General features: G+C 43.5%; 1 protein-coding gene across 3 annotated transcripts in view; it reads right to left on the bottom strand.

Moving 5' to 3' along the window:
• SMC3 (structural maintenance of chromosomes 3) overlaps nucleotides 1-3,474 on the bottom strand; it is a 47,419-nt gene extending 43,945 nt beyond the window's left edge. For 2 of the 3 annotated variants that reach the window (XM_053583616.1, XM_053583615.1), the window contains exons 1-2: nucleotides 2,266-3,473; nucleotides 1,198-1,273 (exon numbers count right to left, since the gene is read on the bottom strand). In XM_053583616.1, the coding sequence (XP_053439591.1) occupies nucleotides 1,198-1,206 (9 nt within the window). In that variant the 5' untranslated portion in view covers nucleotides 1,207-1,273; nucleotides 2,266-3,473. Of the gene's footprint in view, nucleotides 1-1,197; nucleotides 1,274-2,265 lie in introns of all 3 variants that reach the window. The other variant, XM_053583614.1, reaches the window with a different exon arrangement.
• Between the last annotated feature and the right edge of the window lie 16,295 nt (nucleotides 3,475-19,769).

Below are 19,769 nucleotides of genomic sequence, written 5' to 3'. Positions count from 1 at the left end.
GGCCTATCAATTTAATTAACTGATTCTTCAGTAGCTATAATGTAAGGAAATAAAATGTTTTCTTTACTCCCAACTACAAGGTTGCAAGGAAAAACTTGCCCATTTTATTTATTTTATACAAAATAAAGTGATTCTCTAAGGCTCTTCTGGGGACATTAGCATTTAGTGTTTCCTCTTATTTTCCATACAAATCTCACCGTGATATGGACTGTAGTGAGTTCCCTTAAATTCATAATGTTGACACTCTAACATTATGGAGATGGGGGCCTCTAGGAATAATAAGGGCTAGATGATGTCATGAGGGTGGGACTATGTGAGTACTCAGCAAGACAGCAGCTGTCTATTAGCCAGAAGAGAGCCCTCACTAGAAACTAGCCATGCTGGTATCATGATCATGGACTTCTACCCTCCATAACCGTGAGAAAATCAATCTGTTGTTTAAGTCACCAGTCTACAGTATTTTGTTACGGCTGCCCTAGCAAACTAATACATTCCATAATGAGGACACTAAACAGTAGAACTGTTTCAACAGCAGTCTGTTTCTCTGGTGTCTAGAAGCACTCATATCATCTATCCTTTAAAAATTTGGCAAAATGTCAGAAAAAAAAATGTTAGCTGTACCTGCAAATTGGACACTATAATCTGAAGAATCTGTAATGACTAAATATGTTAATGGCAATCACCATTAGCCCTATATCTTCATACTTTCATATGTTTTCTCATTTAATCTTCCCAACAACCCTACGTAACAGGTATCAACTCCCCTTACAAATGAGAAAACTGAAGCTTCTCAGAAAGTTGGAAAAAGAGTAGAACAAACGAATTTGTGTATAAAGATTGTTCATCTCTAAAACACATCAGTGAACATTTTAATTACGGTATATGAAGAACAGAAAAATTCAAATGCTGAATTTATTGCCATTCACTATAAATTTAAAGCTATTAAAATACTCTCATACACAAGGCTACCCAAATAAAAATGATCACCTAACTTATGATTGAATTATCCAAACATTTTAAATTTATAAAAGAATTCACGAGGCAATAAAAGACACAGAAGTTATTTCATACAGAAAGATACAAATTTACTTAAATATTCAAAGACAATTCTTGTCTCCTTAAGCCTATATACAAATGGGCAGAATTTATTTATCTGTGGAGACTATACATCTGATCTAGTGAAGCAGGAACACTTACCAATAACATTATGTTTTGAACTGAAGGGATCTACAATTGTTTGATCTCTATAACTTCGAAAACCTTGAATAATCACCTATTAAATAAAAGATACTTTTGAGAACACACACAAAGGAATCACTTATGAACATTTTTCTTTTGCATTTTTCATTTCTTGTCTCTCATTGAAAGATAAAAACTTTCAATTTCATGTAACAAAAATTCATTTTGGAAAGTAGTGATTAAAAATCTGCTAAAAACAGTCCTTTTAGCAGTAACTTCTGCCAATGCAGTTATAGTTAGTGATCTCCCAGGGTTCCAAAGTCAAGGGCCCCGCAGGTGGTTAATGGAACACTAAACACCGCAGTACTACAGCAAAACTGTAACGAGCAGGCAGACTGGTTCCAGCTTTTCCGACTCCAAGCTCAGGGAGTGGGCTTGGCACACCAAAGGAGTGCTCAGAGTCCCATATATCGGATAGAAAATCTTTTCCAAATTATGTGAATGGGCTCATTTTTCTGAAGGACCCCCGCGCGGGAAGACCATTTGGACAGAGGTAAACAACTGAAGGAGGCGGGGCTCCACATTACCCAAGGAGGAGGATCCCTTCGACTCCGCGGGCAAATCCCGGAGAGGCCCCGGGTTACAGCTGACACCCAGCCGGTGCCCCGCGGGGTGTCCCCGGGCTAGAGAGGCCGCCTTTCTACCCATCTCGTGCAAATGGCCTGAGCGAAGCCATCGCTGCTGGACAGCACTGCCCTTCCCGCCCGTTGCCGCCCCGGCCAGGTCCCAGCCGCCGCTTCCCAGCGGGCTGTCCGGGAAGGCCCGGTCCCTCCAAGTGGCCCGCCCAGCCGGCCCCTCTCCCAAGACCAGATGAGGGGAGGCCCGGGCTACAGAGGAGCGCCCCAATTCTCAGGGCACCCCGCAGTCCGGGCGCAAGCGAGCCTAAGGCCTTTCCCGTCCCACAGAGCCCCCGTCCAGCCCGGGTCCACCCTGCGGCGAGAGGTGAAAGGCCGCGCGGCGACACCCCCACCTCAAGAAGCGGTTCTCGCCGGCCCAAGAGAGGTGGGAAGGGCGCGAAAGCCTTACCTGCTTTATGTACATGGCTCCGCGCCCCTAGCCGGATGGAAGACCTCCCCGGCGGAATACCAACAGCGAGGCCCCTGGGTCAGGTGAGGCGCCTACGAGACCCCTCCCCCACGGCTCCGTTCGCTCCGCTCCAGCCAAACAAAATGGCGGCGCCCGTAGAGGTGGAGCCCGCGCTTCGGACGGAACCACCCGCGCAGCCCGCACAGGGAGTAGGGGGAATTAGGTTCAGGTTGGCTCTTTCCTCTCGGCAGAACTAGCCTTCTACGGCGTCATTAGGTACACTTCGTTTTATTCTAGAACTATATGGCTTACCCTTTCCTGAGACTTAGTTGTAAGCTTTATTCGGAGAAGCTGTGACCGTAAGGTAGGCCCCTACTACCTCCGAGCGCGTAGCCAATGGTCGCGTCCATAAGAGGGGAAAAGTTCGGCGCCAAAGCCGAGTGAGATACTCTGGAGCCAGTAGCTGAGCCGGCCGGTGGGCACGTGGTCCGTGGTTGTTTTAAAAAGCGGACCCCTGTCTTAAAAAGCCTGTCCTGGAGCCCGCGGAATGCTGGTGACGGCTGCGATTCTGAGTGTGGAACTCCTGCTGCTCCATTATTCCCCTTGTTCTCCCTGGGAACGTTTACCGTCTTCGAACGCCCCCCCACTGGCTCCAAACTGCCCACTTGCAGGACAGCCTTAAAGGGACTTGTCTACGATGGAAAATTTGTTTTAATAATGTGATAATTAATACCCGGGAAGCTATTACTGCTCTACCATGTGCTATAAATCTAGACACGTCTGTACAGTTGCACGAAAAGAGATTTTAAAGCTCTAAGCGTGCTCTCTCTCGCGCTCTCTTTCTCCAGCCTAGTCGCAATTCGAGTTGTATGTGGTCAGTATCAGTCGTGAGGGAAAGAAAGAAAAAACAAAAACATTATTTGTTTAGAATTTGGATCTCTGGGCTGCACTGCTGGGACTAGAACAAAATAACTAAACCCGCCTACCAGCCTTCACCACCCATCCTGCTCCCGTTGGCAGTTCTGGCCTTAATTCCAGATTGAATTTTTTTTTTTTTCCCTTTTTTGAGACAGAGTCGCAAGCTGTCGCTCTGGGTAGAGTGTCGTATCGTCACAACTCACAGCAACCTCCAACTCTTGGGCTTAAGCGATTCTCTTGCCTCAGCCTCCCAAGCAGCTGGGACTACAGGTGCCCACCACAACGCCTGGCTGTTTTTTTGTTGCGGTTGTTATTTTTTAGCAGGCTCAGGCCGGGTTCGAACCCGCCAGCCTCCAGGTATGTGGCCGGCGCCATTACCACTGTGCTAGGGCACCGAGCCAGATTGAACTTTTTTTTTTTTAGAGAGACAGAGTCTCACTTTATCACCCTCGGTAGAGTGCTGTGGCTTCACAGCTCACAGCAACCTCTAACTCCTGGGCTTAAGCAATTCTCTTGCCTCAGCCTCCCGAGTAGCTGGGACTATAGGCTCCCACCACAATGCCCGGCTATTTTTTTGTTGCAGTTTGGCCGGGCTGGGTTCGAACCCCCCATCCTCGGTATATGGGACTGGTGCCCTACTCACTGAGCCACAGGCACTGCCCCAGATTGAACTATTTTTAATAGCATTCTCTCTACAAAAAAATTTAAAATTTAGCGCAGTAGGGGTGAGAGTGTGATGGTGAAAGCACATATAATGAAAATAAGATGGAATCTGTCAGGCTCGGGCAGAGTTGACATGGTTGGTCTGGTCAGTTTTGGTCCTGCCTGACCTTCACCCCCTATCTCCCAATCTTACTGTTTCTTTCTTTCTTTTTTTTTTTTTTTTTAAGACAGAGTCTCATTTTATTGCCCTGGGTAGAGCGCTAGCTATGGCATTACAGCTCACAGCAACCTCAAACTCTTGGCCTCACGTGATTCTCTTCCCCCAGCTTTCCAAGTAGCTGGGACTATAGATTCTTGCCACAAAAACTGGCTATTTTTTTTTTTTTTTGAGACAGGGTCTCCCTCTTGCTCAGCCTGGTCTCCCAACTCCTGAGCTCAGGCAGTCCACCTGCCTGGGTCTCCCAAGTGCTAGAATTATAGGCGTGAGACACCACGCTGGCCATTCTTACTGTTTTGTAAATTTAGCTCCCACCCTAAAGATGCTGTCTTGAGTAGTTTAGGTGGATTTATTTAAGAGATTAACTTTTGAATTGGAATGTTATTTTGGATCATGAGTTACACTGATTATTGCTTACTATGGATCATGGGTGCAGCCAATTATTAAGAGTTAACATGGTCTTCACTTTGAACTCAAAAGTATAAAACTGTAATTTTGAAAATCAAAGAACAGAACAGTCTTGGAGAGGCTACTCTCACTATTCTCCAGAATCCTGGCCTTCTGACAAAGTTTGATGGACCTATCCCTGCCTCTGCATACTGGCTGACAGTGACAGGTGGCGGACTCTCTTGGTCTGGTAACAGTGGTGGCGGCACACCTACAGTCCTACCTACCAGGAAAGGTCACCCACTAGTTGAGGTTACAGTGAATTACGACATGCCCAGGCCATAGCACTCCAGTTTGGGTGACAGTGAGAGTCTGTCTCTAAAATAAAAACAAAAACAACAGAACTCCTTAAACATTTTACATCAAGATTAGCATCTATCCTGTAAATTTGTGGGGTTTTAGGCATATTAATATTCTGGTGCCTAATCTATAAAATGAGTATTCTGGTAACTGCTTCATATTTAGAATGAAAAATGGGACATATAAGGTAATCCTGTTTACCTGTAAATTTCATATACAGATACATGTATAAGAATGAAAGGATGGGGCGGCGCCTGTGGCTCAGTTGGTAAGGCACCGGCCCCATATACCAAGGGTGGTGGGTTCAAACCCGGCCCCAGCTGAACTGCAACCAAAAAATAGCTGGGCGTTGTGGCGGGCGCCTGTAGTCCCAGCTACTCGGGAGGCTGAGGCAAGAGAATCGCTTAAGCCCAGGAGTTGGAGGTTGCTGTGAGCTGTTTGAGGCCACAGCACTTTACCGAGGGCCATAAAGTGAGACTCTGTCTCTACAAAAAAAAAAAAAAAAAAAAAGAATGAAAGGATGGTCACCAGAACATTCGTGATGGTTTTCACAGTGATGGATTTTTACTTTCTTCCTTAGGCTTTTCTATATTGAGTGAATCTTACACAATTAGTTTATATAATTTATATAGGCCAAAAAAAAAAAAATAAAGATCAGTGAAAACCTAAAATATCAAAAAGGTGATTTTGAGAATTTAATGCAATAATTTTAGTTATGTTTATGTATTTATTGTCTGTCTCTACAGGAATTTCAGTCTGAGAAGGGATTTTATTTTGTTCCTGTTGTTTCCTTAGTAACTAGTTCACAGAAAGTACTCAATAAATATTTAAGAGTGAAAAAACACAGTGGCAAAGTACTTAACTACAGTGCCTGGCTCATATATGCCAGCTATTGGTATTTAAAGGCTCCCCACAGCCCCATTCCACCCGCCTCCCATGTCCCTTGGTTGTATCATTTGCTATTCTTTTCTGGAAATCTGTAGAGGCAGAATATAATGATCTCCTTTAGCTAGGATGAGTAGTTCATCAAACCCAGGAACTATCTGGGACAAAAGATCACTCCCAAATGAAATTGCCACCATAAAGCAGAATACCAACCACACACACAATTCATGCTTACCCACAGCCAAGCAAATGAGAACTGCTGCAACCTTTTTATATGAAGACATCCCAGTAAAAACACATAGCATCATTTCCTCCTCAGTGTTTTTACTTCTCACCCCCAACCCTACCTCAGATTGATTCAATATGATCCTGAGACACACTGGAATGGAAGAGGGAGGAAACGGTGAACTAATCATAAAGTCTCTTTAAAAATGGAGCCTTGTTACTACCCAAAGCACAGATACCAAACAATCTTAATCCCTTTCATTTGTGTAGTTCTAACAATTTCAAAGTGCTGTATCATATGTGTGGTCTCCCTTAGACCACTACACATGATACCATTTCTCACTATGATGCTATGAAGAACAGGGGCACTTATTATTCCATATTAGACCGAAACCCAGGGGTCTTAATGCTGATCCCATTTTACAAATTCCATGACTTGGCTGGACATGATGGTTCACACCTATAATCCTAGCACTCTGGGAGGCGGAAGCAGGTGTATTCCTTGAGCTCAGGAGTTCAAGACCAACCTGAGCAGGAGTGAGACCTCCTAGCCAGATGTGGGGTCTCAGCTGCTCCAGAGGCCGAGGCAAAAGGATTGCTCAAGCCCAAGACTTTGAGGTTGCTGTGAGCTGTGACACAAAGCCACTCTACCTAGGGCAACAGAGTAAGACTCTATCTCAAAAAAAAAAAGCAAATTCTGTCACTTGAAACATGCCATTTTACTATGTGGTCTTAGTATTCTGGGGACTGATGGTAGTGTTCCAAATCTTTATAGGGGTTTAGGTTCCAAGGTTTATGCATTTTTTAAAATTCAGTGACTATTCGCTTGTCATTTGTATGGATTTTACTTCAAAAGAAAGAATATGAATGTTGGCATGTCATTGTATATGGATTTTACTTCAAAAGAAAGAATATGAATGTTCTAGTTAATGATATGAATGCTGAAGTACTTGAGGGGAAGACGTGCATGTATGCTGATGCCTGCAACTTACTTGGAAATGCATCCAGAAAAGTAGATGGATTATGGATGGGAAGTGGATGGACAGAGTGAAGAAGCTGATCCAAACAATCCTACCATGTACAACTGGGTGGACTGCACAACATAGTTCCTGGGTGTGCCATTCTCAGAGGAGTACAATCCAGAGAGTACAATACAGATCCTGTAATTAAGGATCTGAAAGGAAGTGTCTTTTCAAGCAGGAAAGGAGAGCGTTGGTGGCCGTCTATGCTCATGGAATGGCAATGATTAACTGGCCCTCCCCCGTGGCTTCATCCTGAGGTGGCCAGTGCAGACTGGGCCTGTGCAGCTGGCAAGAAATCAGTCTCCCTTACACCAGTGAGTTAGTAGTGACTGTCATAATATCTACTCCGTACCAGGCTCCGTGCTAAACATGTCACATGGAGAATCTCATTTGATCTTCTTTTTTTTGTTGTTGTTGTGGTTTTTGGCTGGGGCTGGGTTTGAACCCGCCACCTCCGGCATATGGGACTGGCGCCCTACTCCTTGAGCCACAGGTGCTGCCCTCATTTGATCTTCTTGAAACCCCATCTAACATATGAAACACTAAGTGAGAGTAGGAAATGAAGAGAGCATGAGACCAAGAGAAAGGTGGGCCACCACTTACTCACCAGGGGATCTCGGTAAGCCACTTAGCTCTTGTCATGGTATACCCAAAGCGAGCAGAATAGGAAACGCCAGCACACTGAGTCCAAATTAAGCAAGGGTCCTTTATTGATCAGCCAGCTTGAGAGCGGGCTCATGCCTCAAAGTCTTTCCACCCCTAGAAGCAGGGGTAGAAACCTTCTATAAGGGGCTTTTGGTAGGGGAGGAGGAGTCCTTAATGCAAGCCAAATTTGACAAGAGCCAACACCTGGAAGGGGAGTCCTTACAAGGGGAAGCTGGGGTTTTGCAGTTATTACTGAACTCTTTCGGCTGAGCTTCCTGTCTTAAAGGGGGGGAGTGTTGAAAGCCCTTAGCAAGATGGAGTTGGAGCATAACAGTCAGTGCTATTCAAAGTGTGCTCCAGGGATCCCCTTAGCCCATGAACCATTTGTTAACCAGTTCACAAGGAGAGCAGTACAGAATCCAAAGTAGGCATTTAGAAACCTTTACAGCAATTTGACATTCAAGTGCATGACTAGGAAAGCTGTCTCACCGAACAAGGGACCTCCCATTCCAGGAACTGTTTGTGATCTGTGTATGCAGTAGGACCATGCTGCAGCATGCCATGTTTTGAGATTAGTTGGTCAACTGTAAAGCAAAGCCATGTAAAAGTCAGAAAATAAAAGCATGTATTTCCTTTGAGAATTTATTTTTACTTAGTAAGTATAACTTAATTTTGTCAAAAAAAAACACTTTTCAAATTTTTAATCTAAAAATATTAGCTAAATTAGGGAAGCAGATTTTCATATTTTTTCATAGTACAGGTGTCAAAACAAAACTTCATAAATTTCTTTTAATCAAGAAAAGACACAGTTTTACTAATATAAAGCAGTGGCAGCAATAGTAAAACAAATGATGACTATGAAAGTGATTCCCAAGAAATGAAAACTAAAAGAGTTTGTACTGGTTTTACTTTATATGATTCCTCCTATATTGAGTTCTGTTTTGTAGCCATCATTGATACTAAGTGCTAAAACTATAGTGTGTTATTCTCAGAGATGTACTAGCTAATAAGGCTAATAAAATAATTAACCCTAGAGAGCTTTACATAGAAAACAAAGAAACAAGTTTAAATTCTACAGAACGCTTTTGGGCGGCGCCTGTGGCTCAAGGAGTAGGGTGCTGGCCCCATATACTGGAGGTGGTGGGTTCAAAACCCAGCCCTGGCCAAAAACTGCAAATCCTACAGAACACTTTGAAAGAAAGAATGCTGAATTTAAAAAACTGATAGGTAACAAAAAGAAAAAAACTAAAAAGCTGATAGGAGCAGATGTTCAATAAAAAGCTGATAGGAGCAGATGTTCAATATTTCATTCATAGTATTAGTCATTTGTGAGTATCATAAAGTAGCACTTGAAGACACTAATTTTTTGAAAAGATTAGCACAAGACTACATCAAAAATTTTGGAAATTATGGGTGAATCTGTGACCAAGAAAGTAGCTTGAGTATCATTTTTCACAGCCAGAGAAATTCAGCAACTAGCTAATGACATGGCAGATTGATGCACAAACAGACAGACACAGCTAGAAAAGTGGTTTCCATTGCAAGTTGTTGGCGGCTCCATACTGCTAACATAACAATTAATTTGGTACACGTGCAATTTGAACATAGTCAAGATAGGAGGACTTTTTTTTCAGTGTTATTAATGATAATCACAACTAGTTCTGAACCATATGAAGCTATAAAGGATCACACTGTCAAGAAATATGGTTTGAGTTTGAAGTCTCTTGTAGGAATATGCTCTAATGTGCAACTTTTTGAAAAAAAAATCTGAAATTATTACCCAGATTAATGAGCTTGAATGAGAACATAAATCAATGCACTGCTTCCTTAATGAAGAAAGTTTTACAAAGAAATGTTAGCTGAACTAAACTGTCTAGTTACATAGTGAAAAATTTCTGTGTAGACATGAATAGCTCATGCATATAATCCCAGCACTTTGGAAGGCTGAGGTAGAAGGATCGCTTAAGCCCAGGTATTTGAGACCAGACTGGGCAACACAGCAAAAAATTTTTTTTTCAAATTAGCCAGGCATGGTGGTATGTGCCTGTAGTCCCAGCTACTCAGGAGGATCACTTGAGCCTAGGAGTTTGAGGTTGCCATGAGCGAAGATGTTGCTATTGCTCTACTTGGCAACGGAGAGAGATCCTGTCTCAGAAAAAAAAATGCTAATTAGGCAAAGGCTAATACATTAAATTTGAGATTATTCTCTTTACTACAGTATGTAATAATATGTAAGCTAATCATAAGTAACTGTTGTATGACAAGATACACTTACTGAACAGAAAATGTCTACCAGGAATGTTTGACTACGAAAAAATTGTTAGTGTTTCTAGAAAATAAGGAACTCATCTTTAAAAATGTGGTTTGGACAGTAGACATGTTTGTTTGTATATGATTTTTGGCATTTTTAATGATTTTACTACTTTTAAGCAAGGAAGGAAGGCAATATGGTTTTTAATGACAGAGAAGATCGAAGAGGAAAATAAAAGAAGCTTGAGAAAAGTGTTTCCTTAGTCTGTTATAACATGCCCCATAATTTAGCAACAATTATCAGTTAAGCTGGTGATCACCTTGATAGAACTATTTACATTTTCTTTCTTTCTTTCTTTGTTTTTTGAGACACAGTCGCAAGCTATAGCCCTGGGTAGAGTGCTGTGAAGTCACAGCTCATAGCAACCTCAAACTTTTGGGCTCAAGCAAGTCTCTTACCTCAGCTTCCCAAGTGGGTGGAACTATAGGTGTCTGCCACAGTGCCCAGCTATTTTTTTTGTTGCCGTTGTCATTGTTGTTTTAGCTGGCCCAGGCTGGGTTTGAACCCACCACCGTCGGTGTACGTGGCCAGTGAACTACCCACTAAGCTATGGGCACTACCTACATTTTATTACTATCAAAAGAAGATCCATGCATGGGAAATGCATAGATCCATAGGTCATTGCTTTCATTGAAAGATAATTTTTTTTTTTAAGAGACAGAGTGTCACTTTATCACCCTCGGTAGAGTGTGTGGCAACACAGCTCACAGCAACCTCCAACTCCTGGGCTTAGGTGATTCTCTTGCCTCAGCCTCCTTAGTAGCTGGGACTACAGGCATCCACCACAAAGCCCGCTATTTTTTTGTTGCAGTGTGGCCGGGGCCAAGTTTGAACCCACCACCCTTGGTATATGGGGCCAGCGCTCTACCCACTGAGCCACAAGCGCTGCCCATCATTGAAAGATAATTTAACTATGAATTTATAGGACAAATTATTGGAATTGGCAATTGATGGCAAATTGGAGATGAATTTAAAAATACAGAATCATTTGCTTCATCTTGGATATTATGCAAAAGTGGGGGATTTTGTTTGTTTGGGGGGACAGTCTCACTCTGTCATCCTGGGGTTGAGTGCCATGATGTCATAGCTCACAGCAACCTCAGACTCTTGGGCTCAAGTGATCCTCTTGCCTCAGCTTCCCAAGTAGCTGGGACTACAGGTACCCACCATAATGCACAGACAGTTTTTCTATTTTCAGTACAGACAAGGTCTCACTTTTGCTCAGGCTTGGTTCAAACTATCCATCTGCCTCAGACTCCCATAGTGCTAGGATTACAGGTGTGTGCCACCTCACCAGGCCTTTTTAATGTAAAAGTGAAAGATAAAAAAAGTAAGCTTCCTAAAATTGCCTTAAAAAAAAAAATCTCTTTCCGGGTGGCACCTGTGGCTCAGTGGGTAGGGTGCCAACCTCATAAATGGAGGGTGGCAGGTTCAAACCCAGCCCCAGCCAAACTGCAACAAAAAAAATAGCTGGGCGTTGTGGTGGGCGCCTGTAGTCCCAGCTACTCTGGAGGCTGAGGCAAAAGAATTGCCTAAGCCCAGGAGCTGGAGGTTGCTGTGGGCTGTGTTGCCTCGGCACTCTACTGAGAGCGATAAAGTGAGACTGTCCCCCCCCCCCAAAAAAAAAACCTTCAATATTGATCTACATGGTTTTCATTCAAAGAGAGAAAACACTATTTTGTTTATAATTTTTCCTTTAATCATGGTAGCAGAACAGCCAAAAGTTATAAGTATAATAGTAATTCCCTATACTGATCACATTATATGCACATATTTTATTTTTCCCTGTCATGTTTGTTCTGATTATACTTACTGAAATGTAATTTAGTCCGTTGGATCTGATAATAAAATTGTGTTTTTGTTTTATGTCTTTATTTTAATGTAATGCATCTAGTAATTCATTTTTATTATACAAATTAATTATCTGTAAAGCGGGGATGAACTTCCAGCTTTGGATCAAGAACAAGTTTGGATTGCGTGAAGTTCAATAAGTTGGTTTTTTTTTTTTTTTTTTTTTTGCAGTTTCAGCTAGGCCGGGCTTGAACCTGCCACCCCTGGTATATGGGGCCAGCGCCCTACTCCTTGAACCACAGGTGCCACCTGTAATGAGTTATTTTTTTAAAAGACCACTTTCAGGCTCGGCACGCATAGCACAGTGGTTATAGCACCAGCCACATACATGGAGGCTGGTGTGTTCGAACCTGGCCTGGGCCAGCTAAATTAGAACAATGACGATTGTAACAACAACAAAAATGTAGCCAGGCATTGTGGCAGTTGCCTGTAGTCCCAGCTACTTGGGAGGCTGAGGGAAGAAAATTGCTTAAGCCCAACAGTTGGAGGTTTCTGTGAGCTGTAATGCAACAGCACTCTACCCAGGGCGACATAGTGAGACTCTGTCTCAAAAAAAAAAAAAGTCCATTTTCAGAGCAGGAAAAGCGAACAGATTTTTCTGAGTTTCTCTTCTCATTGTTCCCACTAGAGGGCAGTCAAGGAGTATTATGATTGCAGGATGCATCAGAAAGCCAAAATTGCTCTTAAACCCAGAAATTGAAGTATACAGGAGGAAAAGATGAAAAAAAAGCAACATCCATTACCTCTGGAACATTTATTTGAGGACCAATACCTGCCCTCTACCACGCTAAGACTCAATAAAGAAGTCAAAACCCAGTGTCTATGTATTTGTAGCTAAAATTCAAGATAGTAGATAAAAATGGGATGGACACAAGGTTAAAGAGAGAGCTTTGCATGATGAATAGAGTCCTGGATATTGGTTGCACAATAACATGAATGTCCTTAACCCTATTGGACTGTACATTTTAAAATGGTTAAGATAGTAAATTTTGTGTTATGAGTATTTTATCATAATTTTAAAGAGAGAGAATGAAAGAAAGAGAAAGAGATTGATTCTTGAGGCCAAAAGCCTTGAATGGGCAGGAACTGTCTACACCAGCACTTTTCAGCACACAAGATGTGGAGAGAACAGGGAGAGGGAAATGGGCCTGCATATCACAGGGCTGTCAAGCTGCACACACACATTCTTTTTTAATTTTGGTTGCCCCTGCGAATCTTAGCCCATTGCTTTTCCCATGTTTCAGCTCCCTAAGTTGAAAAACTTGAGGAGCACCTTTCCAGAATTGGTCAAGTTCATTCATTCATTCCTTCACTGAGCACCTCCTCTGTTCAGGCACCTTGTAAGGCACTAGAGTACAACTATGGATGAAAGAGACAGCTTCAGCCCTTTCTGATTGAGAGCTTGAAGGTCCTGGGAACTATTTTCATTTCAAGTCAGCATCTCCTCCTTCAATCGTTGACAAGTAGGCAATTTGGAGCCGCTGTTTCTAAAGTGTTCTCTTGAAACAGTAGGAAGACAAGGAAGCAGGAGGGAGAATAAACTAGAGAACCACAGAGGGATCTAGGGTTCCCTTGACAACAAGATCAAAAGAACTAGCCAAGCCCTTGAGGGCTGATGCTGTACTCTGAGCCTTGGCCAACTATCCATTCAATGTCACCTTTTGACTCATGATAGAACCTCACGGAAGTCCTTGAAATCCAAGGAAGAGGGGCCCACGCATTGAGGAACTCATCCCACATCTGTTCCAGCCTTGTTCAGATTCTACAGAAACACCGGATGTCTCACTCTGAAGGCTGTCAGAAACTGCTGCCTGTTGTACAGGGTCATGGGTGAGAGTTTAGCTTACGAATCTAACAAGCCTCAGTTAATACTCAGACTGGCCCTCAGCGTAGGTGTGTAACATTGGACAATATATAGATGTCTGAGCCTCAGTTTCCCCATTTGTAAAGTGGAAATAATAATAGCACCTCAGAGGTGGACAAAATTACATCATGAATATGAGGTTTCTAGCTTGGTGCCTGGCATGCAATAAGCACAGAATTAATGCTGTTGTTTTTAAAAAACAAGCTGAGCTGGAGCTCAGAGTTCATCTCACCCAGCTCCTTCATTCTACAAATGAGAGAACGGAGGCCCAGGATCCTGATAATAGTGGAAGCATGATGAATTGTGGAGTCAGACAGACATAGTTTTACATACTGGCTCTACTAGTAGACTTTGCGGAGCTTACTTAACCGCTCTAAACCTCAGTCTTCTCATCTGTGAAAAGGAATGATAAGGGTGTTCTGAGTACTAAATGAAATATTTTAACATATTAAGCCGGCACTAAAGCCTTCCTTTGCTTCATTCCTTCTCTTTGGTTGTGCAGAGTCATACCTGCTCCTAACTTTAAAAATGGAGGCCTCAGGGATTTATGCTGCCCTTCATGTTGTAAGCTTAAAAGTTAAGCAGACAGTAACTCAAATCCAGTTCCCGACCTTGGACAAGTTACTTAGCTGCAGTTTACATCTGCAAAATTAAGCTAATAATAGTATCTCTCTCCTGGTGCTAGCATGAGGATCACACTCTCATTTGAAGTATACCATAAATTATGTTTATTATTATGTCCTGCAACCATGGCTCCAATCAACAAAGGACTCTCAAGTAGATAAGTAGTAATCCTCTTGTTCATTCATTCATTCATTTTGGGTTTGTGTGCCAGGCTGTTATGAGAGTGAGGATTCACAGAATTAGATAAGGATCCTGCTCTCAAGTTGCTCACAGCCTGGGAGAAGAGACATAAGCAAAAGCCACACAGCTATGGTCAAGGGCTTTGATCAGAGGCTGGGGAGTCAGAAGTTATGAACACAAACTCTGGCTTGGTGCCAGTAGCACAGTGGTTACGGTGCCGGCCACATACACCAAGGCTGGCGGGTTCAAACCCAGCCCCAGCCAGCTAAACGACAATGACAACTGCAACAAAAAAATAGCTGGGCATTGTGGCAGGTGCCTGTTGTCCCAGCTACTTGGGAGGCTGAGGCAAGAGAATCGCTTAAGCCCAAGAGTTTGAGGTTGCTGTGAGCTGTGACGCCACAGCACTCTACCAAAGGTGACATAGTGAGACTCTGTCTCAAAAAAAAAAGAAAGAAAGAAAGAAAAGAAAAGAACACAAACTCTGGAGCCAGACAGCCCAAGTTTGACCTCAGCCCTTCCACTGTGATTTTGTACAAGACAGTCAACATCTCTGTGCTTCTATAAAATAAGCATCAAAATAAGCATTAACTTGGTTAATGGGTCTGTTATAAAAGTTAAATGTGTCTGCGTGCAATGGCTCACACTCATAATCCCAGCACTTTAGAAGACCAAGGAGGGAGGATCACTTATGTCCAGGAATTCAAGGCCAGCCTGGGCAACATAGCAAGACCCCTTCTCTAAAAAACTTTTAAAAATTAGCTAGGCGGGGTGGCGCCTGTGGCTCAGTGAGTAGGGCACCGGCCCCATATGCCGACGGTGGTGGGTTCAAACCCAGCCCCTGCCAAACTGCAACAACAAAAAAATAGCTGGGCATTGTGGCGGGCGCCTGTAGTCCCAGCTACTCGGGAGGCTGAGGCAAGAGAATCACATAAGCCCAAAAGCTGGAGGTTGCTGTGAGCCGTGTGATGCCACGGCACTCTACCAAGGGCAGTAAAGTGACTCTGTCTCTACAAAAAAGAAAAAAAATTAGCTAGGCATAGTGGGTACATGCCTGTAGTCCTAGCTACTCCAGAAGTGGAGACAGGATGATCCCTTGAGTACAGGTGTTCAGGCTGCAGTGAACTATTATTGGGCCACTGCACTCCAACCTGGGCTACAGACCAAGACCCTGTCTCTTAAAAAAAAAAGTGAAGTGGGCTAAGTGAGGTGGCTCAAGCCTTTAATCTTAGCACTCTGGGAGGTCAAGGCGGGTGAATTGCCTGAGCTCACAAGTTCAAGACCAGTCTGAGCCAGAGCGAGAACATCTCTCTTAAAAAAAAAAAAAAAAATAGCCAGGCATTGGGGTGGGCGCCTGTAGTCCCAGGTACTTGGGAGGCTGAGGCAAGAGAATCACTTAAGCCAAGAGTCTGAGGTTGCTGTGAGCATTGACACCACGGCACTCTGCCAAGGATGACAAAGTGAGACTGTCTCAAAAAAAAAAGTAAAGTTTTATATCCACAAGGGGCTTGAACAGGGCCTGGCACATACTAAGCACTCTCTGTAGGCGCATTCTATTAATAAAAGCATAAATACAACTGACATCAACATCTCACTCAGAGGAGAGAGTGGCATGCTGGAGGAACAAATAGAGAAACCCATGAAAAACTCAGTGCAGCTTTTAGACCTCAACTCCCCTGGGTTTCACTTAAAATATTCCTACCTGCCAAACCTGGGAGGAACTATGAAAAGTTTTCTGATTGAAGACTCATCGTTTGCACATAAGGAGACTCAGGCCAGAGAGAGAAGTGGCTTGCCCAGGTGTGGTGGGCAGAATAAAGACCTCCAAATGTTCACAGCTTAATCCCCAGAACCTATGAATATGTGACCTTACATGGCAAAATGATTTAGTTCAGGATTTCGAGATGAGAAGGTTATCTGGATTGTCTGGGATGAGCCCCATAGGGTCACAAGGGTCCATCTAAGGGAAAGGAGACAAGAGAGTTGGAGAAAGAGATGTGATGACAGAAGCAGAGGTTGAGAGTGCTTAGTATGTGCCAGGCCCTGTTCAAGCCCTTGCAGATGTAAAACTTTACTTTTTTTTTGAGACAGAGTCTCATTTTGTCATCCTTGGAAGAGTACCGAGGCAGGATTCCTTGAGGCCAGGAGTTGGAGACCAGCCTGAGTAAGATTGAGACCCCCGTCCCTCAAAAATTAGAAAAATTAGCTGAATGTGGTAGCACACACCTGTCGTCGCAGCTACTTGGGAGGCTGAGGTAGGAAGATCACGTGAGCCCAAGAGTTTGAGGTTGCAAGTGAGCTATGATGACACCACTGCACTCGAGCCTGGGTAACAAAATTAGACTCATTATCAAAAAACTAACAAATATGGGCTGGGCATAGTAGTTTACGCTGTAATCCCAGCACTCTGAGAGGCTGAGATGGGTGGATTGCTTAAACTCAAAAGTTTGAGACCAGCCTGAGCCAGAGTGAGACCCCCATCTCTAAAAATAGCCAGGTTGTGGCAGGCACCTGTAGTCCCCGCTACTCAGGAGGCGGAGGCCAGACGATTGCTTGAAACCAAGAATTTGAGGTTGCTGTGAACTATGAAGCCACAACACTCTACTGAGAGTGACAAAGTAACCCTGTCTCTCTTTTTTTGACTCTGTCTCAAAACAAAAACCACACAAATACAATAAATATATAAATAATTCTGGTGCTCACTTTGACACCACATATACTAAAAGTGGAATGATATAGGAAAGATTAACATCACATCTGTGCAAAATCGATATGCAAATTTGTGATGCCCAAATTTGTGATGTTCCTTTTCTTTCAAAAAATGATACTGTAGAAGATTTAAAGATGTGAGATGATGTTAACACATGTACTCACAAGTGAAAAGAGCAGTTTTGGGGGCGGCACCTGTGGCTCAAAGGAGTAGGGCGCCGGCCCCATATGGCAGAGGAGGTGGGTTCAAACCCAGCCCTGGCCAAAAACTAGAAAAAAAGAAAAGAAAAGAAAAGAGCAGGTTGTGATATAGCACAGAAGTATGACCCTGTTTTACTTAAAAAATAATAATAATACATAAAAATACATTAAAAGTCCTGAAAGGACAAATAGCAAAATGCTACAACTACCTCTGGCTAATGGAATTGTAGGAGGTTTTAGTTTTTTCCCTTTGGCTTATTGAGTATGTTCCATATTCAATAATTAACCCGATGTATTACCTTTGCAAATTAAAATTATGTGTTAAAAATAATTAAGAGCAAGTGAGCACTTGGAGATACCTAGTTTGCGCCTGGATCTTTCCCCATATTGCCTTGTTTACTGTTTTTAAAATGCTGTGTAAGTTAGATGGTTTTGCACCCATTTACTTATGGAAATCTGACACAGACACTTTTAAGTATTTTACCCAAGGTCATGTAGTTAATAAGTGCTGGAGTCATGATTTCAAGCCAATTTCATCTAACCACTCCCCCCCACCACCCTTTTTGACTACACCACTTGCCTTCCTCTAAAGAATTCCCAGATTCCTTTGTGGTTGCTGTATGTTCTGAGAAACCTCCTGCTTATATAGTGGTCTGGACCTGCCTCATCCATCAGGAGGGAGAACAACGCTGCTGTAGCAGCAACCTCGTTGCTGTGGGATCCAAGGAATTGCCTTATTCACTAACATTCATTTCCTGTTTCATTATTCCCACTCTTGCTGATTAATTAGAATAGGCTGGTCCCCTGAGATACCATCTAACCCCAGCTAGGATGGCCCACATCACAAAATCTCAAAATGCAGATGCTGGTGTGGATGTGGAGAGAAGGGAACACTTTTACACTGCTGGTGGGACTGCAAACTAGTACAACCTTTTTGGGAAGGAAGTATGGAGAACCTTCAGAGAACTCAAACTCTCCCATTTGATCCTGCAATCCCATTACTAGGCATCTACCCAGAAGAAAAAAAATCCTTTTACCGTAAGGACACTTGCGCTAGACTGTTTATTGTAGCTCAGTTTACAATCGCCAAAATGTGGAAACAACCTAAATGCACACCAACCCAGGAATGGATTAATAAGCTGTGGTATATGTACACCATGGAATACTATTCAGCTATTAAAAAGATGGAGACTTTACATCCTTCATATTAACCTGGATGGAAGTGGAAGACATTATTCTTAGTAAAGAATCACAAGAATGGAGAAGCAAGAATGCCGTGTACTCAATTCTGATATGAGGACAATTAATGACCTAGTACATGGTGGGGGTAGGGGGAGGGGAGAGCAGAGAGAGGGAAGGAGGGCGGAAGGTGGGGGGTGGTCACGATATGTGACACATCTTTTGGGGGAGGGACACAGTTATAAGAGGGACTTTACCTAACAAATGCAATCGATGTAACCTGGTTCTTTGTGCCCTCAATGAATCCCCAGCAATAAAAACAAACAAACAAACAAAAAAAAACAAAAAAGAATAGACTGGCCCCTTAGGACCTGATTAGGGTTGTGAGAACCGGTAGTTTAACATAGGATCAGAGCCAAGGCCATCCTGGTGGGCTCCAGCTAGCCTGCCTGATTTCTGCCTGGTCTCCTTCACTCCAGCTCCCAGTGGGTTAATTGAAATAAGCTGTGTTTTCTATAAATACCAGTAGCTGGTGATCCCCCAGCATATGTTAACTCAAAGCACTGGGATTATTCAGCTTCCATTCTTCAAGTTGACCAGGGAGAGAGAGAGACCAACCACGGTGCTTGGTACTTGGCCTGAAGGAGACACTCGTAGCCACGGGAAATCTACCAGGTAACTCTCCCTGCCCCTGCCTGTGAGGAAACCTGTAAGAGAGTACTTCTGTTGGGCGGCGCCTGTGGCTCAGACAGTAAGGCACGGGCCCCATATACCAAGGATGGCGGGTTCAAACCCGGCCCCAGCCAAACTGCAACCAAAAAAAAAAAAAAATAGCTGGGCGTTGTGGCGGGCGCCTGTAGTCCCAGCTACTCGGGAGGCTGAGGCAAGAGAATCACTTAAGCCCAGGAGTTGGAGGTTGCTGTGAGCTGTGTGAGGCCACGGCACTCTACCCGAGGGTGATAAAGTGAGACTCTGTCTCTACAAAAAAAATAATAAATAAAAAAATAAAAATATGGGCGGAACCTGTGGCTCAGTCGGTAAGGCGCAGGCCCCATATACCGAGGGTGGCGGGTTCAAACCCGGCCCGGCCAAACTGCAACCAAAAAATAGCCGTGCGTTGTGGCGGGCGCCTGTGGTCCCAGCTACTTGGGAGGCTGAGGCAAGAGAATCGCTTAAGCCCAGGAGTTGGAGGTTGCTGTGAGCCGTGTGAGGCCACAGCACTCTACAGAGGGCCATAAAGTGAGACTCTGTCTCTACAAAAAA

This window comes from Nycticebus coucang, chromosome 3 (assembly GCF_027406575.1).
Source record: "Nycticebus coucang isolate mNycCou1 chromosome 3, mNycCou1.pri, whole genome shotgun sequence".
Classification (NCBI taxonomy): Eukaryota; Metazoa; Chordata; class Mammalia; order Primates; family Lorisidae; genus Nycticebus; species Nycticebus coucang.
This window is presented reverse-complemented; position numbering and strand designations above follow the sequence as displayed.